This window comes from Phodopus roborovskii, unplaced genomic scaffold (genome assembly GCF_943737965.1).
Source record: "Phodopus roborovskii unplaced genomic scaffold, PHOROB, whole genome shotgun sequence".
In the NCBI taxonomy this organism is placed as follows: Eukaryota; Metazoa; Chordata; class Mammalia; order Rodentia; family Cricetidae; genus Phodopus; species Phodopus roborovskii.
The window spans coordinates 77,622,500-77,647,403 of NW_026126418.1; the positions used below are offsets into that span (position 1 = coordinate 77,622,500).

At 37.1% G+C, this 24,904-nt stretch overlaps 1 protein-coding gene and 1 non-coding gene across 6 annotated transcripts in view; both read right to left on the minus strand.

The window, feature by feature from the left end:
* Positions 1 to 24,904, minus strand: part of Rc3h2 (ring finger and CCCH-type domains 2) — a 64,691-nt gene that overhangs the window by 12,922 nt on the left and 26,865 nt on the right. For 2 of the 5 annotated variants that reach the window (XM_051185333.1, XM_051185336.1), the window contains exons 6-16: positions 23,531 to 23,731; positions 22,808 to 22,940; positions 22,565 to 22,683; positions 21,167 to 21,279; positions 13,564 to 13,872; positions 10,383 to 10,597; positions 7,889 to 8,310; positions 6,988 to 7,155; positions 4,189 to 4,335; positions 3,649 to 3,862; positions 3,392 to 3,476 (exon numbers count right to left, since the gene is read on the minus strand). In XM_051185333.1, the coding sequence (XP_051041290.1) occupies positions 3,392 to 3,476; positions 3,649 to 3,862; positions 4,189 to 4,335; positions 6,988 to 7,155; positions 7,889 to 8,310; positions 10,383 to 10,597; positions 13,564 to 13,872; positions 21,167 to 21,279; positions 22,565 to 22,683; positions 22,808 to 22,940; positions 23,531 to 23,731 (2,126 nt within the window). The remainder of the gene's footprint in view (positions 1 to 3,391; positions 3,477 to 3,648; positions 3,863 to 4,188; positions 4,336 to 6,987; positions 7,156 to 7,888; positions 8,311 to 10,382; positions 10,598 to 13,563; positions 13,873 to 21,166; positions 21,280 to 22,564; positions 22,684 to 22,807; positions 22,941 to 23,530; positions 23,732 to 24,904) is intronic. The other 3 variants (XM_051185334.1, XM_051185335.1, XM_051185337.1) reach the window with 3 other exon arrangements.
* Positions 23,028 to 23,138, minus strand: LOC127222874 (small nucleolar RNA SNORD90). Its single transcript, XR_007834567.1, has one exon. It is a non-coding gene; the product is annotated as a small nucleolar RNA SNORD90 (small nucleolar RNA).

The following is a 24,904-nucleotide window of genomic DNA, read 5'->3' on the forward strand; positions in this document are numbered from 1 at the left end:
CCAGGACCTAGATGGCTTCAGCGCAGAATTCTACCAGGCAATCAAGGAAGAACTAATACCACTACTCCTCAAACTCTTCCACAACACAGAAACAGAAGGTTCATTGTCAAACTCTTTTTATGAGGCCACAATAACCTTGGTACCCAAGCCTCACAAAGACACAACTAAGAAAGAAAACTACAGACCAATATCCCTGATGAACATCGATGCAAAAATACTCAATAAAATAATGGCAAACCAAATTCAAGAATACATCAGAGAAATCATCCACCATGACAAAGTAGGCTTCATCCCTGGAATGCAGGGATGGTTTAATATACGAAAATCAATCAACGTGATCCACCATATAAACAAACTGAAAAGGAAAAACCATATGATTATCTCCCAGATGCTGAAAAAGCCTTTGAAAAAATTCAACACCCTTTCATGATAAAGGTCTTGGAGAGGTCAGAGATAACAGGAACATAGCTAAACATAGTAAGATCAATATACAGCAAACCAACTGCTAACATCAAACTGAATGGAGAGAAACTTAAGCCAATTCCTCTAAAATCAGGAACAAGACAAGGCTGCCCTCTCTCTCCATATCTCTTCAATATCATACTTGAAGTTTTAGCTAAAGCTATAAGACAACAAAAGGAGATCAAGGGGATCCAAATTGGAAAGGAAGAGGTCAAACTGTCTCTATTTGCAGATAATATGACAGTTTACATAAGTGACCCAATAAACTCTACCAGGAAACTCCTACAGCTGATAAATACCTTCAGCCAACTAGCAGAATACAAGATAAACGCAAAAAAAAAAAAAAACAAAAAAAAAAAAAAACAATCAGTAGCCCTACTTTATTCAGACGATAAAGAGGTGGAGAAAAAAAATCAGAGAAACATCACCCTTCACAATAACCACAAGCAACATAAATTTTCTTGGGGGTAACGCTTACCAAACAAGTGAAAGACCTATATAATAAGAACTTTGTGTCTTTAAAGAAAGAAATTAAAGAAGATACCAGAAAATGGAAAGATCTCCCATGCTCTTGGATAGGTAGGATAAATATAGTAAAAATGGCATTCTTGCCAAAAACGACCTACAGATTCAATGCAATCCCCATTAAAATCCCACCACAATTCTTCACTGACCTTGAAAGTTTAATAATCAACTTTATATGCAAAAACAAAAGACCCAGGATAGCCAAAACAACCCTGTACAATAAAAGAACTTCAGGAAGCATCACCATTCCTGACCTTAAGCTCTACTACAGAGCTATAGTTCTGAAAACAGCCGGGTATTGGCACAAAAATAGACAGGTAGAGCAATGGAATCGAATTGAAAATCCTGATATTAACCCACACACCTATGAACACCTGATTTTCAACAAAACAGCTAAAATTATACAATGGGGCGAGTACAGCATCTTCAACAAATGGTGCTGGCACAATTGGATGATTGTATGTAGAAGACTGCAGATAGACCCATGTCTGTCACCATGCACAAAACTCAAGTTCAAATGGATCAAAGAACTCAACATCAATCCAGACACACTGAACCTCTTAGAAGAGAAAGAAGGCAGTACCCTTAAACAAATTGGTATAGGAGACTGCTTTCTGAACATAACTCCAGGGGCACAGACACTGAGAGCAACAATTAATAAATGGGACCTCCTCAAACTGAGAAGCTTTGTGAGGCAAAGGACACAGCAGACAAGACCAAACGGCAGCCCACAGACTGGGAAAAGATTTTCACCAATCCTATATCTGACAAAGGGCTGATCTCCAAAATATCAGAGAATTCAAGAAACTAGTTAACAAAAAACCAAAAAACCCTATTAGAAAATGGGGTACAGAACTGAAGAAAGAATTCTCAATAGAGGAAATCAAAAAGGCTGAAAGACACTTAAGAAAGTACTCAACATTGTTAGCGACCAGAGAAATGCAAATCAAAACAACTTTGAGGTACCATCTTACCCCTGCCAGAATGGCTAAAATTAGAAACACCAGTGATGACTTATGTTGGAGAGGATGTGGAAAAAGGGAAACACTCCTCCACTGCTGGTGCGAGTGCAAACTTGTACAGCCATTTTGGAGATCAGTATGGCGGTTCCTCAGGAAAATGGGAATTAGTTTACCACAGGACCCTCTTAGGCATATACCCTGAGGGCATATACCCAAATGATCCACATCCATGCAACAAAGACATCTGTTCAACTATGTTCACAGCAGCATTATTTGTAATAGCACGACCTGGAAGCAACCTAGATGCCCCTCAACTGAAGAATGGATAAAGAAGATGTGGCACATCTACACACTCTGAAGAAAAAAAATAATGGAATCTTGAAATTTGCAGCCAAGTGGATGGCACTTGAAGAAACTATCCTGAATGAGGTAACCCAGTCACAAAAAGAGGTACATGGTATGTACTCGCTCATATATGGATTTTAGACCTAGAGCAAAGGATCAACAGCCTATAATTCACACCATCAGAGAACTAGGATACAAGGTATATTCGAAGAGATTCATATAAAGTCCCTCACAGAAGGGGAAGGGACAAGTACCCCAGAGCACAGGGGAAGTGGGGAGGGGGGGGCACAGTGAATGGAGAGAAGTAGGAGAGAGGGAGAGGAGGAGAGGAAAACACGTGCGACTAGGAAGATTGAGTCAGGGTAGGAATAGAAGACTGGAGGGGGGGGGACATAAAAGAGGGAGCCAATATTGGTTTGGAGAAAACTGAACCTAAAGAAAGGTCTAGAGACCTAAAAGATTGCCGCCATCTAATAATTTGAGCAAGAGTGGAAAGGCTATCATAAATGCCCTTCCTGGACAGTGAGATCAACTAATTTATCCATGGAACCCTCATCTAATACCTGTTGGAAACAGAAGCAAACACCCATAATTAAATACTGAGTCAAACTAGAATCCAGATGCAGAGGGAGAGGACAAGACCAGGTTGCAGAAACACACAGAGATAGCTGACTGATATCTGGGAAGCCAGCACGGGACTGACTCAGGCCCCCCTGAATATGGGTCTCAGCCAGAAGGACTGAGCAGTCTAAGGGACCTCAGACAGTGGTGCACAAAAGCACCTTAGGAACACATTCCTAAGGATAATTGCCTTAACCTAGAGACAGGAGAGAAGTCCTAGTCCCTACTTCAAATGACCTGACAGATCTAAATGACCCCACCTGGATGGCATTGGCCATACATGTGGATTTGGCGTGGGGGGATGGGAAGGGAGGGTGGTCAGGGTGCATGTGAGGGGACAGAGAGGGTAAAAGGGAGGGAGGGAGCGAAGGAGAGGGAACTGGGATTGACATGTAAAATAATAAATTAAATAAAAAAAATACTTAAGAAAAAAAAAAAAAAAGTAAATCATCTTAAGGAAATGAGAGTAAAGTTACCGTTCAATATAGTGTGCTGATGATGTGGCCTCGTTGCTATATGAACTCCACCTTGAATCAGCAGCATTGACATAAGGGACATAATCTGTAGGAAAGAAAAAGCAGAACAGCCAGATAAGGTAGTGAACAACTGGAATGCCAGCTCTCAGAAGGCTGAGTCAGGAGGACCACTACAATTTTGAGACCAGCTCGAATACATCATGAGCCTATCTCAAAAAAAAAAAAAAAAAAAAAAAAAAAAAAAAAAAAAGAATCACCTGATACACTGATGGGCTTAGTTGCACTTCCTTGGGAAGCAGTGGCCTGGATGGGATCTGTTGTATGGTAACCTGTTCGGGAGGATCGGGAAATTGCACCCCATTTTGAGATAATGGGTCCATCACTAAAGGGAATAATTGGGTCTTCTTCTTTTGTCCTTCTCTGTGTTTCAAATAAATGCACTCTTCTCTTTACATCCCCACTGTCCAAGTCCTGCACAAACCAAAGAATATCAATCAAAGAGCTGCTGGCAATTACTGTAGCCAATGATGTTCTTAAAAGACACATAATTAGGCAGTTCTGGGTAATTTCACACTAATTATAGATCTCAATAGTGGGTAACTAGTATATGAAACTATCAAACTATGGCTAAATAATTGAAACATTCCATGAAATTTGTTAAAGTATTACCCTGCTACTTACAGATAAGTTATACAGTCAGAATATTTTTTAAAAAGTCTTCATTTTAAAACTGCAGACATCAACATTATCTTCCCTACCTCCAAAGCCCCCTTTTCCCCAATCAAGCAAAATCATACCATTAGCACAGCATTTGAATTAGCAATTACGTCTTTCGGCTCTGAATCAATGGCATTTATACAAGAGCCTATGGTGCCACAAGACCAGGGAGAATAATGGGAAAGATGGTCTTCCTCAAATTTTGTGCCACTCACACTCTCAGAGAACTGATTAAAAAAAGAAGGAAAAAAAGCATATTAGTATGAAACCTAACTTTACAAGTTTATAACTAATAAACAATTAAAGGATTATATAATTAATTATTTAACTCTTACTATAACTAATGTAACAGCTAAGTGTACTGGCTCACATCCATAACAGCTATCGTTTGTAGACCTGAGGCAGAACTGCATGGAGTTCAAGATCAACTTGGGTTATATATTGAGTTCCACAGCAGCCTGGTTGTGTGGAGCAGAACCTTCTCTCAAAAAGAGTAAAACAAACAAATAAATCGGCTCTAAGAAATAATATTCATATAACAGAAAATAGCACACCTTCTTTTTCTTTGTCTTGTAAGCAATTTATTCTATACCTTCTTTCACTTTTGTCCTAATAAGTGATCTCAAAATTAAAAAATATATTTAAATTTTATTTTATTTATTTAGTGTGCATGTATACAGGTGCCATGATGTGTGACTAGAAGCTAGAGGACAACTTATGGAAGTTGGTTCTCTCCGTCCACCACATGGATTCCAGGAATCAAAATGAAGTTCAAAGTGAAGGTATCAGACTGAGGCAAGTAGCTCTACCTATTAAGCTGTCTTACACACTCAGTCCTTGAAGTGTTCTTACAAAATTCCTGACCAATACTATCAAAATCAATTAATAATAACACACTAACATGGCATGTGATGCTCACAAAATAAAAAAAAGAGGAAAAGACATATGTAGATAACAGTCTATGTCTTAAAGCAGTCTGTAATTCTCATGGAAAAAACATCATGTAGCAAATAAAACATAAGCCATGCAGTATTAAAGGCATGTGCCACCACTGGCCAGTGAAATACTTATTTCTTAAAGTATACTGTATAAAAAAAATGAAAATATGGGCCAGGAGATGGTGGCACACACCTTTAATCCCAGCACTCGGGTGGCAGAGGCAGGTAGATCTCCAAGTCTGAGGCCACCCTGGTCTACAGAGCTAGTTCTAGGATAACCAGAGCTACACAGAGAAATCCTATCTCCCCCCTCCCCCCAAAAAAAAGAGAGGAAAGAAAGAAGGGAAGGAGGAAGACTATAAAAGTGACATGAATATCAATCATTGCCAAGCTGTTTACTTACTCTGAGGCAGTCTTAGTTTAGTGAGATGAATATGAATAGTTTAAAAATATACTTTATGAAATATTTCTAAATAGAAACATTGATCTAATTTAGGTGTTATAGCTCACATTTATTCATTCAGCACTAGGAAGGATGATTCAGGAGAATTGCTGAGTTTAGACAAAATTTGTTTCTTTAGGGGATGGAGAAATGGCTCAACAATGGAGTGTGTTTGCTGCTATTCCACAGTACCTGGGTTTGGTTGCTAGCACCCTCACTGAGGAGCTAATAACCACCTTTAACTCCTTTTACAGGGAATCCAACACTCTCTTCTGACCTCTATGCATCTGTACATGTGGCATATACTCAGACAGGCAGGCAGGAAGACATGCACACACAGATTTTAAGAAGTAAATTTAAAAAAAAAAACTAGATAAATCCAACAAATTAAATTACATATAAATGTGTATTTATAACTGGGACTATGCCAAAATAATCCAGTGGCAAGAAGTACAAATGAACAAATTTGACAAAGTTGACAATTATGAAAGTGATATATTTTATATGCAATTATTGAGTCTTTACATTTTTTTATGCGTCTGAAACTTTATATATGTATAAAAAGATTTAAAAACTGTTTTTTTTGTTTGGTTGCTTTTTTTTTTTTTGTACCTGAAACACTGGGGGATAAGGAATAAACCAAAGTGTATGCTAAAAAGAAATTTCTTGCTGGGCAGTGGTGTCACACACCTTTAATCCCAGCACTCAGGAGGCAGAGGCAGGTGGATCTCTGAGTTTAAGGCCAGCCTGGTGTACAGAGTGAGTTCCAGGATAGCCAGAGTTGTTATAAAGAAAGACCCTATCTCAAAAAACAGTAACAAAAAAGTCTCTAACTATATCTAGAGAAATAATATATATACACACAAAACATACAATAAAAAAGGCGGGTAGAATAGAAATCCTGTCATCAACTTGTTTTATAATAACAAGAATAATGAGCAAAGATATAAACAGCAGAAATAATACAGCAGACATTTTTGCACTTCTTGTGAAACAGCAAAAAAAAAAAAAAAAAAAAAAAAAAAAAAAATATTAGGATTCAAACCCGAGCTATTTATAAACTGGAAGATCTTGGACAAATTACTTAACTTCTCTGGGTTAGGACCTATAAAATGGGAATAAGACCTGCCCTCTAAGGCTTTTGTGAGAATAAAAAAGGTAGCATTTTTAAGTAGTTACTAGGCAAATGGTAGGTATAGATCTTATTCAGAAGCACACACCAATTAGGAGTTAGGGTGAAGCTCAGTGGTAGAGGATATGCAAGGGTCTGGGTTTGGAACTAGTCCAAAACTAAACAGCCAAGAAACATAACAATAAAAATATAAAGTATTAAGTCTACTGCTGCAAAGCTTCTGAAATCCTCACCTCGTCATAGTTTATAATTATTTACTGAGCTAAATTTGACCCCACATAAAACCATTCAAAAACATCCAAAATAGTTAACCCTAGTTTAAAAGTCAGCTGTTTGACCATTACTAAGTGGTTCAAGCCTTTCTTACATCTGTTCGGAAGTCTACACTGAACAGAGGAGAAGGAGGTGTTGGTGACTGTGTTGCCACAGGTAGAGTTGAAGAGACAGGTGCTTTCTGGGTATGGTACTGTGCCCACTGATCTGGCTTTCTTCTTATCTGTTCCTCACAACTGGTCTTCAAATGACCACAAGGCTCCTAAGAAAAATAAAAGAAAAAAATCTTGGTCACCTGTAGAGTGGTAAATAAATGTATGTTCGGTGAGAATAAGGTAAAAAGTTCCATATTGTTGGGATGCACACATATACACAAAGATCAGAGAAACTACCTTAGCACCCTAGTGTTCTCTCCATATATTCAAACAAAAGGTTAACATTCAGCTGACAGCTGATGTCAGGTAAATTGTGAGCACTCATTTTTCTACTTTAGAGTCATTTGTATATATATGAAGCTACTGAAGAGGCCTTGTTCTTCTATCATGAGGATTTTTTCCCCCTACATCAGTTCCTAACTGAACATTTTTATTTTAATATTGGTATGTATCAAGTATCAAGTCTAGTTCTAAGAGCTTAGATTTTTTTGTTTTGTTTTTGTTTTTTGAGACAGGGTTTCTCTGTAGCTGTGGAGCCTGTCCTAGAACTAGCTCTTGTAGACCAGGCTGGTCTCAAACTCACAGAGATCCACCTGCCTCTTGCCTACCAAGTGCTGGGATTAAAGGCATGTGCCAAGAGCATTGATTTTTGTTTTTTAATTAATTCTCACAAAAGCCTTATGAGTAGGCACTACTCTTATTTGCATCAAGCAGATGGGAAAAAAAAAAAAGGTGAAATAACTTCTCTAAATCAGTTAGTGAAAGTCTGTCTATCTGATTCAAGACACAAGATCTCAACTAACACATGACAGTAACATTTCTATGTTCAACATCATTTACCCTTGGTAAAGGCACAGTCGTCCTTGGTTCATTTGGTGGCTGACAAGCCACTGAATAATACCCATCTAATGAGTTATATCTTTCCCGTAAAGATGTCTGATAGACAGATGAGTGCATCACATCCATTGGAGGTAAAGAATTGCTTCTAATAATGTCATCTCGTTGGTACATAGCTGGGCGCCAGATGCGCCTGCTGTCATACACAGGAGCATACATTCCAGAAGGTACTGGTCCATACTGTTGCGGAGGAGGAGGCTGGTAAGGAGAGTTCATCCGGTCTCGAGGGGAAAATGTGCTGTAGTGATCAGCATATGGCATGGAAGCAGGTGGGAGGGAGGACTCTGGAACATTATTGGACCTCACAAAGCGAGGAACACAAGGAGTCACACCAGCTGGTACGGTTGGAGGTGGTGGGTAGTACCCTTGAAAATTGGAAAGAGGAATATTCAATGTAACATCTTAGTAAAAACAGCATTTTATAATGGTTTAAGCCCAAAGCAGCCCAAATTGTGGGAAAATATAATCAGTGTTGACTTTTATCTTGATACTGAAATTGCATTATTGTCAAGTTACCATTACACTAATATTAAAATTCAACATTGTTAAAACTATTCCTTAAAACCAAAACACGGGGCTGTTAGCAGATAGCAGACTGATTCCCATTTAGTGAATCTTCTCTCTCTGTCTCTGTCTCTCTTTCTCTCTCTCTCTAAGGTCTTTTGAGACAGGGTACCTTGGCTGCCCTGGAACTCACTTTGTAGACCATGCTGGCCTCAACCTCACAGAGTTCCCTCTGTCTGCATCTGTGTCTTCCAAGTGCTAGGATTAAAGACATGCGCCACCACTGTCCAGCCCATTAAATGAATCTTTTGCATGAGGCTTCTAAATTAGTAATTAGTTATATCATTGATTCTTTATTAAGCATTTGAATGCAGAGGTTAAAAATCTCTCTCAGAATTTGTTATTCATTTTCTTTTCAAATTGTATAAAAAAAAAAAAAAAAAAAAATGTGGTGGCACTCTCCTTTAATCCCAGCATTCCTGATGCAGAAACAGGTGGATCTCTGAGTTTGAGGCCAGCTTGGTCTAATGGTTTCAGACAAGCCAGGGCTACACATAGTGAGACCCTTCCTCAAAAATAAATAAAAACAAAAGGCAGAGTTGTAGAGATGACTCAGTAGTTGAGAGCACATGCTGTTCCAGCAGAGGACCTGGGCTCAGTTTACAGCAGTCAATGAGCAGCTTACAAACATTGGTAACTCCATCTTCAAGAGCACTGCATGCATACATGCAAGCAAATGTTCATATATATATATATATATATATATATATATATATATATATATATATGTAAAATTAAATCTTAATGAATCACAAAAACGTTTTATTTTACCATTTCACTGAGGTCATTCATGGGCTCTATATTTAATCTTATAAAAGACAACTATTAGTATCTAGGTAGAAGAATGAAATAGACTCATTTCTAACCAGTTATAGATTTAAGATTTCTATGTATTGCATGGAACTATAAATGTACTAAAAGAAATTATGAAAAATGCTTCAAGGTACTAGGACAAGCAAGAATTTTTTTAGATAAGACCCCAAAAGTACAACAACAAAGGCAAGTCATGTAACTGGAATTATATCAAACAATAAAACTTCTTGTAGGGAAAAAAAAAAAATCAGAGTGTAGAGGCAACCTATAGAAAGGGAGAAAATATTTGCAAGCTACATATATGGCAATAAAAAAACAAAGCAACTTGATAAATATAAGCAGTATATCTAAATAAACATTTGTCAAAAGAAGATAATGGTCAACTAGTATAATAAAAATGTTTAATTTCAGTAATATTTTGGATAATAAAAAGCAATATGCAATTATCACCTCACTCCAATATGAATGGTTATTATAAAAGAAGTCAGGACAGTAATATGGCTCAGGTGTTAAGAGTACCTATCATGCAAAATTCAACAGGAGTTCACTCCCAAGCACACACAGTGGAAATAGAGAACTGACTCACAGATTGGCCCCTGACTACCATATATGCATATGGTAGTGCATATTCCCCTTTTAACATGCATATTCCCCTTTTAACACCCCCCCACACACACACACAAAGATACTAAGTATTGACAAGGATGTATAGCAATACAAATCCCTGTAAATTATTGGTGGGAATATAGAAAACATATGGGGCAAGTGATAATGTAAATAAAAATGAATAATAAAACAGCCTTTGCTGATTTGTTTATCTGTTTTGAGACAGGGTTTCATGTAGTACAAGCTGGACTTGAATAAGGCTGGCTCTGACTTCCTAATTCTCCCTGCCACTGACAGAAGTATGAAGCAAAGATTTCTTAGGGTAGGGAAGAAAACTTATGGGTCACAGAGTGATATTAATCTGTTAATAAAGATAGCTTAGACACTCACTTATTTTGGGTAATAAATACATACATTAGCTTCTTTGTTCTTAGAACTGACAAAAATTACTTACCTGTTTGTGGGTATTGTGGGACTTCAAAGGGTATTTGAGTCCTTGGATCTTGAAAATACTGAATGCTTTCAGAATGCTGAGGATATACTGGAACTCTAGTTAGAAACGCACTGGATTTGGGAGGCATGGAGCTCAGCTCTGTTCCAAAATTAGAGGGCCCAGCGGAGGTAGCTGCTGCATTACTTACAGGAGTCTTGGGTGGAGAACTAATTTTACTAAAGAGGAAATTAAACAAAGAGCAAAGGATAACTCACTCTGATCACTAAGTCTTCCTCAAGAGAAATTTCTCATAAGGCAAAGTTTTCAACAGAAAGCACATCAGGTACTTTGACAAGGGCAAAGATATATGGCAAAAAAATCTCACTGCCTCCTCACACTTTACAAGCCCATATAGTAACAATTTTCATGTTCTGATGAAGTTAATAGGATATAAAACAAACTCTAAGCACTAATGTGGTTTTTCAGCTGACTTTGACTCAACTCTTTAAAGATTTTTCCTGTTTGAAAAAAAATTAAAACAAAACAAACAACAAAAAAATGCAACAACAACAAAAACACCCTGCTCAATAAGCTTAAAAAATAAACAATACAGTAGAAGTCTTTGGTGCAAAGGAGAAATAGTAAAAAAAACTTTTTTTGATTATCTAAAATGTAATTTTAAAAAAAGCCCATTTTTGTCTATTTGTTAACTCTACGTGTGGCATCTAGAAAACAGTTCCTGACTTGGAGCAGGCACTCAGTAAACATTTGCTGGACAAATAAAATATATCCTGGCATAAAGTGAGTATTTAATATTTGTTGAGTAGATGTAATTCCAATTAATTTTTAACACCAAAGGATCTTCTTAGTTGAATAAGCAAGTGATCACCTCTAGAGAATATTATCATGGATTCTTGTTCCCTTTCAAAACCTTAATACTCTGCAGGCAATGGTGGCACACAACTTGAATCCCAGCACTTGGGAGGCAGAAGCAGGTGGAAGCTTGGTCTACACAGTGAGTTCCAGGACTGTCAAGGCTACATAGGAAAACCCTGTCCCAAAAAACAAAACAAAAAAAAAGCTTCAAATATGTTTTTCCCCAAGCTAATCTTGTTAATTATGCAAAAATTCAAGTAGTTTTTTTCCAGCTAGGCAGTGATGGCACATGCCTTTAATTCCAGCACTCGAAAGGCCTCTTACAAAAGAACTGAGCACATATATTCCTGTGTTCTGATAATACAAAACCTCTCAAAGTGTATCATATAGAATCTATCTATTTACATATCTAACACCCAAACTGCAACAGAAAACTCTTTGAGGTGGGAGTTGGATCTGACTCATTTTCATTAAGAATATCAGTTGGTCTCATGTTTGGCATGTAACCCATTTACTTTTCTTATATCTTAAATTTTTTATTACATTTTATACACTCATGTGTGCATGTGTACAAACACAAAGAAGACAGAACAGCCTATAGTACATTCTCTCCTTACAACACTGTAGATCATGCAGATTGAATACCAGTTGTCAGATATGGCAACAGGTGCTTTTCCTTTGCAATCCATCTTGCTAGCCCTTACAAATACTTTTATTTTTTATACCTAATCATTTATTTTGTATGCTTGTATGTACTGTTAGAAATACCTGAAAAATAGACTTCTCTCTTTTTAATTTTAAAGGACTCATAGTGCTATCTATGTGGGTCAGCATTTATACAGATGAAGCACATTCGTGTTCCATGTTCCTAATGTATAAAAGTTTTGAGTGGAGGGAAACAGTGTGGTGTCTATTTTTCAGGTATTTCTAACAGTACCAGTGACAAAGCTTGGAACGAAGTAGTCAATATTTTTGACGTCTTTTCTCAAATACATCCCAGAGAAAATCATCCTTTTAATAAAGAGTTTCCCCCATTATATACTGAACCATACAAGTTTAAAATTATAGCTGGGTAATGATGGCACACATCTTTAATCCCAGCACTTGGGAGGCAGAGGCAGGCAGCTCTCTGTGAGTTCAAAGCCAGCCTGGTCTACAAAGCTACACAAAAAAAAAAAAAAAAGAAAGAAAAAGAAAACTATATTCAACTCACATGGTCTCTATGACATGAAGCCAGTAAGTTCAGTGCCAAGCATGATTCTTTTTCCCACAGTAAGTATATACTTGTACTGACAAACTTACTCAAGGGCAATAAAATTTGAAAATGCTTTAATTTCAATTTTTAAACTTTATAAGATTCCAAAACTGGAAGTAACTATCAATTATCTGAACATTTCAACACTTTCCATAAGGTTTTAAAAATCCCTTTGTTAAATAAAATCTTTCATTGATAGTCAACAATAATAATGGTAGTAAAAATGAAGCAGATAATCACTGAGTGGCTACTAAAGGGCAAGAATTGTTCAACATACAGTACAGCATTAACTCACTTAAAATTCACAATCAATATATGAAGTACTTGACCAATGAGCTGCACATCTAGCCCATGAAGAAGATATTATAATTTTATGAACAATTTGAGGTAGACTGATAAAACAATTGGCTTAACATCCAATAGTAGGGAAAAAAAAAGCCATAATTTAATCCCAAAAAGGTTGGCTTCCAAGAGTCTGCCCTTGGGATACAGTGGAAACTGACTGAAGCACATTGGAGCCAGACATTCAACCTTCTCACCCATTTAGGTTTCTACTTAGCATCTCAATTCTTTAGCATGTCTATGAAATTAATACTGAAACTGAAGGAAAAAAAAAAAAAAAAGGTATGGAAACCCTAATTCTAGCCCAACCTCATTAATATTGTTGAAAAGAAAAAAAAAACATAACTCAAGAATAAAGTGACTTTTCAAGTGTGCAAAGCTATTTAGTGGCCTAGTGAGGATTAGAACTCAAATTTCTGCTTGATAGTGGTGATGCACCCTTTAATCCTAGCACTTAGGAGGTAGAGGTAATTGGATTGCTAAGAGTTTGAGGCCAGCCTAGTCTACAGAATTCCAGGGTAGCTAGAGCTACACAGAGAAATCCTGTCTTAAAAATAACTAAAGGGCGAAGAAAAAAAGTCAAATTTCTTTGTATTTAGTATTTTTTTCACCTCCTATTACATGAATAATTGTGCACAAACATTTAACTAATTATTATACCTCCGAATGAAAAAATGAGGTCATTTCTAAAAGGGATAAAGAACCCCATCATTTTCAACCAATACCTACTTTTCAGATACCGACTCTGTAGAGGGCCCAGCAGTATTTTGGCCATTAGTGCCAACTTTCCCAACTTTCTTCACAGTCTCCAGAGTCCTTAAAGCACTGTCAGTGCTCCGTGGAATTAGCTGGGAAACACTGTTTTCTGCATTTGAAATTCCATTTGTACTTGGAACAATTTTCCCAGATGTTTCAGTACTTCCTATGACAGGAATGCCATTTCCAGCTGTGGTTGTAACAGTGCTATTTACACTAACTTTATTTAGAAGAGGAAACGTTCTTACAGTTGCACTCATCTTTTTGTTCCTTAGTCGGTACCTGTTTAAAAATAACATATTTGTAATACTGTTCCCAATTTTCATCTAAAAACACAAAAAGAAAAATTTTAAAAAGGAAACAGCTTTGAAAAGTTTCTTCAGCTACATAACAAATACTTTACATGTCACATATGCATGTTACATAAATGCAAATACAGGCACATAATTAATATAGCAGGCAAAGTACACATGCACTTGAAGCTTTCTGAAGGAGTGGGGTTTGAAAATCTTCCATTTTTATGTAGTACCAAAAAAAAAAAAAAAAAAAAAAAAAAAGAACCAAATTCTGAAAGTAACAGAACAGGAAAGGATTCAAGAGGTGAGCATAGTCTCTGTTGTTATTAAATTATACAAGCAGAGTATAATTTTAAAGCAATAATAAAAACTCAACCTCATTTTTAAACTTTAAACCAAAATATAGAAGTTTTATATTATTTCTAAATGAGTTTATGTCTGAAGAAAAAGAGTATTTAGATTCCAGATTTTTCTGATATTAATTTACGTAGACTGGATATAATATTGTAATACACAAAGTATTTTGATCTTGAATTTCACATAAAATATTTCTATTTGTATATCAAAAATTTCAGGGACTGGAGAGATGGCTGAAGGGTTAAGATCACTGGCTGCTTTTTTAAGGGACCTAGGCTTAGTTCACAGGACCCACATGGCAGCTCACAACTATAACCCAGTTCTGGAGATCCAATGTCCTCTTTTGGCCTTTGCAGGCACTGCATGTATGTGGTACATAGTAAACACTTAGGAACCCAAAATTATTTAATGATTTTTAAAAATTCTCACTATTACATAGTCTTAGTCCTGGTTATTACTTCCTATAATGTTCTCAATATTTCTAAGGGTCAACACAATAAAAAAATGTTTGCTTAAATTACTCTATTATTACTGTTACTTCAACATGGTGATGATGATGATGAATAATGCTTGTAGAAGTTTGTCCTTTAGTTCTTCAGCATCTATAAATAACTTTATTATTCAATTGTTTCTCTGTCTCTCATACAGACCATTAGAAGAAAAATTCAATAAAAGGCAAGTGCCTAGAGACAAGATTGGGTAATGGAGAAATAGAATAAAACAGCAAAAACAAAAAGGAGATAAAGTGTCAACAACTCTTATAGTGACAACATCATGCACCAATAGGCATGGGGGTCAGGACCCAGTGATTACTTCTTGAAGGAGGAGGAGAAACATGACCAGACTTAATCTTCAGAAAGCAAGTTGTTAGCAAGGAGTAAGGAGTTCCTATTTTCTTCAAAATGTTCTCTGAAATGACTTCATTCTATTCTTCAAAGTTCTTAAATAAAATGGCCAGTGACTCCTTGCTTTCCAACTTCACAAGTCAAGTACACATCCTCTCTCTTTAAAATTTATGTGAGTGTATGTACAAGTATGTGTGAGCTATGCTGTTAGTCAGCTATCCCGAGCCATACTCCTATCACTTAATTGCCCCTTAATTGAAGCTGGGATACAGGAAGCTGTAGGGATATCTAACTAGTTACATTGGAGCCGAGATCCAAACACTGGTCCTTGTCATTGTGGAACAAGTGCTTTTAACCAATAATTCATCTTTCCAGCCCTTATACAAGTCCATATTGTTAAGGATGTTCAAACAAGCAATAAACAAAACTTTGTTTGTGAGACTCTAAAAAGAGGGAGAAGTAAAACTATAACAAAATGTGTAAAATCAGAGAAGGTGAATGCACTGGTCCCTTGGTCATTAAAACCATGGATTTACAACCTAAACCTCGTTTTAAAGCAGCAATTCTTTTTAGATCACCCATGAGCACCTTCAAGTACTGCCTCTCTCATTTTACACCTTAATACCAGCCACTAATACTCCCTTTTAAGAATCTTTGACTCCCAGGTCATAGGACATGAAGGCTCAGCTTATGAGGTTTCAGTGGGAAATAACGACTCTATTGATAACTAAGCTAGAGGCCATGTATGTGATACTCTGACAAAGAATCTGCCCATGTATTATGAAGCAGAGTTAGGCTAATTCAAAGTAATAGACTAATTTGTTTGGCAGAGGAAATCTTAAATCAGTATAGTATCCAGACTGCAGCATGGCTATTTCTTAAAGTAGAAGTGAGTATAAGAAAGCAAAACATGGCAACGGAAAGATACACAATCTGTGCAATTTGCTAAGAAAACGTGGTCAGAGAAACCTGGTGCTTTGTGAAGAAACAAGAGGAAAGGCTTCCTAAGAACAAGTCTCTACCTACTGAAGTCTTCACCTTCTAAAAGTACAAACCACAGGGACAACATGCAGAAACCACTGTTATCGTGGTCCAAGGGAGCCAGGCTGCACCTCACCAGTGTCTACTAAGGCCAGGCAATGTGTGGCAGGGACTAATTTCCTGCAGAGAGGCCCAGCAGGGCCATACCATTAACTATGAAAGTATAATCAAAGTTAAGATGGAGACTCCAGGATTTGGGAGTTGCCAGGACTATAGGGGTATCTATCCACTGTCAGGTGTCTTAAAATTGTTTGATTTAACCAAATTGATAATTTAGTTACAGACAGTGTGGAGCTGGGCCAAGGGAGAGACTGTGTGTTGGAGCTGGACAGACTGAACTACCCAAATCCCTGGAGTCCAGGGGATTCATATAACAAGCCCCAGATGTACAATATAGAACTACAGGATTTGAAGTTTCCCCACTGGTTTCCAGTCTTGCTTTTGTTTCACTTTTCCTTCAGTGTCATAGTTCTTCTTTTTTGAAGTAGGAATATTTACTCTAAATTAGTAACACACTTTTCTTTCTTTTTTTTCTTTTTTGATTTTTTTGAGAAAGGATTTCTTTATGCAACTTTGGAGCCTATCTTGGGACTCCACACTGTAGACCACACTGGCCTCGAACTCACAGATCCAACTGCCTCTGCTTTCCAAGTGCTGGGATTAAAGGCATGCCCCACCACTGCCCCACCGTTTCCTTTTTTAAATTATATAGGGAAAAGGTTCAACCTGTGTGTTGAGTTCCCTTTGGAGGTTGGCAGACCCTTTCATAGGGGTTACAACCAGATATCTAGAACATCAGATATTTACAATTCATAACAGCACCAAATTAGTTATAAAATAGTAATACGAATTTTATGGTGGGAGGGGGGACACCACAACATGAAGAAATGTATTAAAGGGTCGCAACACTAGTACAGGGCTCACAGTTAAGAGACTGCCTGAGGGGCTGAAAAGGTAACTCTGCAACAAAAAGCACTTGCTCTCGCAAGAGGACCTGTGTTTAGTTCCCAGAATCCACATGGTAGCTCACAGTACCTGTAACTCTAGTTCCTGGGAATCCAATTCCCTCACAGACACTGTACACATGTGCTGTATATACATACATGCAAGTAAAACATTCATATATAAAAAGTAAATAAATTAAAAAATTTTTAATTGCTTGAAACTCAAATGAGACTTGGAAAATTTGAACAGTTGTTGCAGCTGTTAAAGACTATGTGGTCTTTTGAAGTTGGAATAAATGCATTTTGTATTATAAGACAGTCATGAGCCTCTAAAAACAAAGGGTAGGTTGAGGCTTAAAAATTCTATTTCAGCATCTGAAAAGGGTAGACTGATAAGGGTAGACTCCTGATGGTTAATATAGATTGTAAGCTTGACAGAATCTAGAATCATTTCAGAATATCTGATGGATTTTGTTGATTAGACTAATTAGGTGGGAGGTACCACCCTAATAGCAGGTGGCACCATAACACGGGGTGCAATGGAAGACTGAATAAAAGAATGCAGGCTGACACCCATTATTCAAGGCTCACTGCTTCTTGACCATGGATGCAATGTGACCGACCAACTGCCTTCCCTATGAGGATGAATTGTACCTCTACATTGCAAGCCTTCTACCCTTCACCTGCATTTGTCAGGTATGTGTTACATCAACAAGAAATCAATTAAGGCAAGTAGTGCTTTATTGGTACAAGAGGGGAAGTAGAAATAGGAGAACTGGCCTAAAGCTTAAGAAGCCAGCTAGCTCAGACTATACAGAAAGACTGAGGGGAAAAAGAAAAAAAATAAAAGGAGAAAACTGACTTGCCAAAAGCTGTCCTCTGACCTCCACTTAAGTGTCACAGCCTGTGCATGTATACTCATATATGCCACATGCAAACACACTAACACTTTTTAAAGCTTTTTTTAGATAAAAAAAAATTCTATTTCAAGTGTGGATAAACTGAACATATTTCCTAGAGCAATCCATGGTTTGTGACCCCTTTGGGGGAGGGTCACCTAAGACCATCAGAAAGCACAAGGGTAAAATTCTTAACAGTAACAAAATTCAGTTGCGAAGTGGCAACAAGAATAATTTTATGGTTAGTGGTCACCACAACAGGAGGAGATGTATTAAGGGTTGCAGCATTAGGAAGATTGAGAGCCACTGTCCTACAGCCTAAAAAATAGCTCAGTAGTAAAGAACGTTTACTACTCTTCCAAAATATACAAGTTCAGATCTGAGCAACCACACCAGAAGGCTCATGACTGTCCATGACTCAAGCTCCAAGGGAATTGTGTGCCCTCTTCTGGTTTTCTTGAGCATACACACTTAAGCTTAATTTTTTAAATTGTATTAATATAATTTCTATGCCTAGAGTTATGCCTATGAACATAGCATTCTTTCCTTATGACACTTGCAGATTTTTCTAGGTGCTTTAAACTGGGGAGGGGTCAGAAAAGAGAAGCATAGTCCTAGTCATACCTACAAACATACACACCTTTTCTTGTCATGGTGCAGCCACAGCTAGATATCGTAACATGCTAACCACAGAGGAAACAAAAATATTAGCCATAAATACACATATATGGCTAATAAAGATATTTATAGTATGAAGTATATATACTATTAAAGATGTATATATAGATATAAATAAAAAGCTTACTGGTAAATATGGCACACGAGTCAAACTTACTTATCTTTCTAAGTTTATACCTATGTCCACTTTACACATTGTCTATGGTTATTGAGTGGTCATAAAAGAAACTGTTTAGCCTACAAATCCAAAAACAGTTTCTATGTGAATTTCACAGAAAAAAAAATGTTAACTTCTAATGATTCTGTCTCACATGAAGTAGTAAAGGAATCTTGCTGAAAAATATGAGTGGGAAACAGTTCAAGGAAAAGCTCCAAAGGCAAGGCTAGAACAGCACATGGAGTTGATTTGAGGGTTAAAGGCACAGAGCACACTACAGAAATCAATAGGACAGTAGTGGTGGTAGCACACACCTTTAATCTCTGCACTCAGGAGGCAGAGGCAAATGGATCTCTATGAGTTCGAGGCTAGCCTGGTCTACAGAGTAAGTTCTAGGATATCCAGGACTGTTATAGAAGAAACCCTGTCTCAAAAAAAGTTGAGATGACATCCGAAAAAAATGGCAAATATTAGAAAATGCAGGGAATTTAGTGGCCATAATCTGTGTTTTGTATCTGTAATAACCAGAAGGCAACAAGAACTATCAGAGAAAAAAAAGGAAAGCTACATGTAAAGAAATTTGTTTTCAAAGAATTTCTCTTTTGTAGAAATAAGAGAAGAGAAGGTGAGCAACAGTAGACTAAAGAAGTTAAGTGAGGCTGGGCAATGGTAGCCCGTGCCTTTAATGCCAGCACTCAGTAGGCAGAGGCAGAGGCAGGCAGATCTGAGTTTAAGGCCAGCTTGAGCTACAGAGTGAGTTCCCGGACAGCCAAGGCTACACAGAAAAATCCTGTCTCAAAGAAACAAAAAACAAAAACAAGAACAAATAGGAGAGATCAAAAACTTGTGATGAAAGCTTAAGACCCAGGAAGCTGGAATGGCAGAACTTAGTGACAGTTATACAGGAAAGAGCTGCAAGGAAATTGCTGACAAAGGAGATTCCCAAACCATGCCTGGCATAACAAGTTTATCAGGCTGAAAGCAGCAGAACAAAGATAAGGGGACATCAGGAGATAATTAGCTCACTGAGTGATAAATGTCTACAAACAAAATATATAAATGCACACTATGAGATGGTAAGATGCCAGTTACTTAACAGAAAGCCTAGGCTCACGTTTATTTGCTGAGTTTTGATGAAAACTCTTACTTACCATATTTACTTTTTGTTTGTTTTGTGTTTTGAGACAGTGTTTCTCTGTGAAACACTCCTGGCTGTCCTGGGACTCGCTTTGTAGACCAGGCTGGCCTCAAACTCACAGAGATTCCCTGCCTCTGCCTGACCAGCCCCCACCCCAACACCAGGTGCTGGGATTAAAGGTGTGCACTGCCACCACTACCCAGTTCATATTTACTTTTATGTCCAAACTAAACAAACAAAGAAGTAGTAACTGTCAGGTTTCAAACTCAGGAAAAATGGATAACTGAAATGCCTATTTAACATAGCACAGCAGACTTAACTGCCAGTAAACAGTCTCAGTCTCCACCTGTTACAAGGTATGGCTGGCATACTCTTCCCTATGCAATCCAGCCATCGTTACCCAGTGCTTTCTGTCTACCCTTTACCCTCCTGGCCTCTTGGTCTCCTGCCCCACACCACCCCTGCCCCCTCAAATACACTCTATTCAGGGGCTTGTCCATTCTGAACTCTCCCAGATGTCTCTGCCTCTAGCTATGCTCTCTTTTCATTAACAATAAATCTCCACCATACATCGTAGCAGTCATGTCCTCCTTTTATATCTTTTATGTTTCTTTTTTTCACTTAGTAACTGATAGAAAAATGTTAAAAGAGCAAAAGCCAGAAAAAAATGTCTAGATTTTGCCTGAGATTTTGCTGATCTGTTCAAATGAACCTGAGCAAATAAGACAGAGGCAAAAAGTAGTACTTTCTGCCAGGAAGTGGTGACACACACCTTTAATAATCCCAGCACTCAGGAGGCAGAGGCAAAGGGAGCTCTGTGGGATTGAGGACAGTCTGGTCTACAAATCAAGTTCTAGGACAGTCAGAAATGTCACACAAAGAGAAACCCTGTCTTAAACCACCCCCCAAAAAAAGATAGACAGACAGACAGATAATACTTTCATTCTATACAGGTTAAAAAAAAAAAAAAAAATACATTCCAGTTAGTAAAAGTTTCTAAATATTATCCTCATTTATTATTCCTCATTTAATCTCATGGGTTAAAAAATGACTATTTGTGGGCTGGAGGGATAGCTCAGCTGTTAAAGACTAGGCTCATACACACACATACTACTTTGCAATTCATATTTCTTGTATCTTTGAAACATCACAAAAGACAATAATACATATACCACTCCCTCAATGAATAACCCTATATGAAAGACATTTCTCCAGACTTACTTTTCAAGTTCTTCCTGAGAATGGGCAAAAGTACAATTTGTTCCTCTTGGACAACCCCCTTGTTGTCTTAAGTCTCGGCACATGCTAGTTTTATACTTGCTGTTTGGTTGAGGCTATACCAACAAGCATTTAGCAAATGGAAAAGAGAAGATATCAGTTACTATTCACTCTTTGAACTTCAGAACTTAATGACTATACCACCCTTAAGTCTCTTTCCCATCACAGAAGGAATTTGCATGCTGAAACAAGTTCTACCCCATCATTTCCTATTGGAAAGCCTTCAGGCCTTTTTTCCAAAGTTTAACTGAAATTGACTCAAATTTATATTTACTTAGGCAATGTAATTTACATGGAAAATATTTCTCAATTTATTACTATTTTCAAATTGTGATAATTTTTAAAAGGCACTTTAAAAAATGGCAGACAAGTATCTTTACCCATTAAAAACCATCCCAGAAAAAGTTGAAGTGAAAATTATCACTTCATTAGTTGACATGCATGCACAACTCTATTTATAAACAAACAATGATGGAAGGTATGAATATGAATCTTAACTGCTATAATGTGTATCAAAATCTAAGTTGTTCTTACTTCTGTGACCATCCTTAATAAGATAAAGCATATATTATTCTGTTGATACCTGAATATTATATCTTCTAAATAAAATATGGATAGAAGAATAAGACGTTATCAGATTGTGGAGTACTTTTGTCCCTGTCAGATACTGATAGCATAACCTTCAATATGATATATAAACCCTTTAAATTTCAGCTTGAAACAGCCATTACCTTCCAGTTAGTTGTTAGGGTTAGAAATAAAATATGCAAAACACTGTACATAGGAAGTGGCCCAAAACAATTAACAAATGAGTCATTTGAATAAGGGATTATAATTTAACTTCACATTCTAAAGTACAATAAAAATATTGGGGAATTTCAAATTCTATAACATATTACAAAACAGAAATTTACTTGAAAGATATCAAAGGAGAAAAAAAAAATTCTGCTGAAAAACAAAACTGGACAAAATGTTTGGCCAAAAACATTTGTAATCCAGTAATTAATGTCCAAACTATCCTCTAAACTCACAATACACTGAAAAGCTAAGCAAATACAATAAAAAGTGGGTTTTTCACAAAAATACAGAATAAAGATTTTCAAGAAGGCTGGGTATGTCACTTAATGTCAGAATTGAAGCCTAGCATGCCAGGCATAAAATCCCAGGCTCAATGCCTATGCAGCTACACATTCAGACACACATGTACACCCTCCTCCTACACTTACAACTTCTAAGAAGAAAGGGTTACATAAGGAGTCCATCAGCTAATCAAATTGTTAATATGTTCAGCATGAAACTGTGTTACACTGCAGTAGTCAAACGTGTAAGAAATGAACTTACCTGGGGTGTCTCATGGCCTTTTCTACTATAATTCTGTATGAAGTCCACAAGACCATGAACCACTGTTTTAACAGCTACCATTGCATTTTCCAGCTGTTCCCAAGTTGGTGAAACAGCATCTAAATTAAGAGCCAAAGGGATGGGGTGGGAGTTGGAGGAGACAACATTATCAACGGTCATTCTCTTATGCTATTTACCTCAGAGTTCCATAAAGTACAAGCACTAGTACATTTTCCCACATACCTGGATTAGGATCTATATTTGCAAGAAGTTCTAAGTGAGGCCTCAGTCTGTTTAAATTAGCTGGGTCACCTGTTCGTTGCAAAACAATTGTCAATTCCTGGACACTCTTTGCAAATGATTCTGGAGACTGTAGCTAACAACAGAAGAAAGAATAAATTTTACTCTGGATTTTAGAACACACCTATATTCAAATGCTTTCCAACAGCTCATCTTTCTTAATAGGTTTTCAAGTGTCTTCAGAGATCATAATAGGACGATCAATGATGAATTAAATTTTCACCTCAGAATCTGCCCTATGAAACTCATCACTAGACACTTAGAAAACATATTTGTTAGCTATACTAGCTCTCTGGGGCCAGAGCATAGATAAAAGTTTTCAACCTTACAATGCTACAAAAGCAAAACACATTCAGTAGAAAGTGTTCCACATTTTATATTTAATTTTTCTCAGGTAAGTTAAATGAAATACAGTATTCACATGGAGGTACAATGGCACTAAGCTATAACTCTCAGTAAGCCACATAAGCATGAGGTAAAAGCCAATACTCCACAAAGTGTACAATGCTGCTGCTAAGTAATCATGCTCACTAGGTTAGATGTATGAAATCAATGTCTGGGTCAGATGGGCACATTAGGTTATAAACAGAAGAGTGTGTGTGCTACAGTACTCTGACACAGAAAGGGTGTAAGGTCAGTACCTCTAATTCCACTAATCCCACAAACCTTATCAATGATAGACTGCATGTGTGATTTATGAGCTAAGTCCCCATATAGCAGTGAGGACCACTGCTCAGGTGAAATACGGAGTCCTGCTTCCATGGCAATGTGAACAATTTGGGCATCATGTTCTCTGCGAAGTGCCTCATAACTCCGAAATTCCTCCTTTAACTGCATCAGGGAAGAGTCTTCATCCCTTTTAGTAACCTACAAATGGAAAAAAAAAGGAAAAAAAAAAACAAACAAACAAAACAACAACTCATTAGACTTGGCCTATTCTTTCCCCTTACTCAATTCATTTACTTTAGGTGTGAGGGCTACAGTAAAAGGGGATATATACCAGGCACCACACAAAGTATGAAATGTCAACACAAGTCCTTTTCAGAACAAAACAGAAATTATGTAACTATGTATTCAATCCTTGCCTTCAATATGTTCATCAGCATTTGGCAGGGAAGAAACACTTAGAAAAAGAAAAGTATAGTAATAGGGCTATTTTAGGCTCCATGGCAACATGAACAAAAGGCAATTAAATAAGACAAATAGAAAGAAATTGTTCAGGAAAGGTTTTCTCTTGGCTGAAGACTATGTGATCTACGTCATAAAAAATAAGATTTCTTTAGGAAAAGAGGGGAAATCAAATTCTAAAAAAGAAAAAGGTAAAATGGCAACATCAACGATCAGAGAACAGAGTTAAAAATTATTATATAGGTCAAAGAAGACACACAGATGGCCTTAAATATGATGGCAAATTAGGTATTAAATCCTGAGGGGAATGAAAAGTAACTGAGAATTTTTACAGAAAGAAGTGCTATGATCAGATACGTGTCTTAAAAAGAACATCATTTTCCTTGCTTGGAAAGTTATTGTTTGTTGTTTTAGTGAAAAAAAGAGTCCTGCTTTCTTGTTTGAGGGGGAACAGAGCTAAATGTACTATATCTTCCTTAAGAGAGTTGGGATAGATTAGTAGGAGCATTACTTACTGTGATTCCTTGAGAAATGAGATACTGTAGTTTCAGAATAGAATCCTGTTTCTAACATTGAGATTGTCTTTGTACCTGTGTAGAGTGCTTGTTGGTTCCTGTGTGTGTGTGTGTGGGCGTGCATGTATGTGTACATGTGTGTATAGGTCAGAGGGCAACCTTAGGAGTGAGTCCTCATATTCTACTTTGTCTCTATAGGGCACAGGCTTCTGGGAGAATCACCTTCTATCCATCTACCTGTACATGCACTAGGATTTAAGATTCAAAACACACAAAAACACACCAAATTCTAAGACTCACACTGAACAAATAATTTGATCTATTCAAAATTCAACTTTTCCTGCTGGGCATGATGCTTCATGCCTTAAATACCAGCATTCAAGAAGCTCAAACAGAA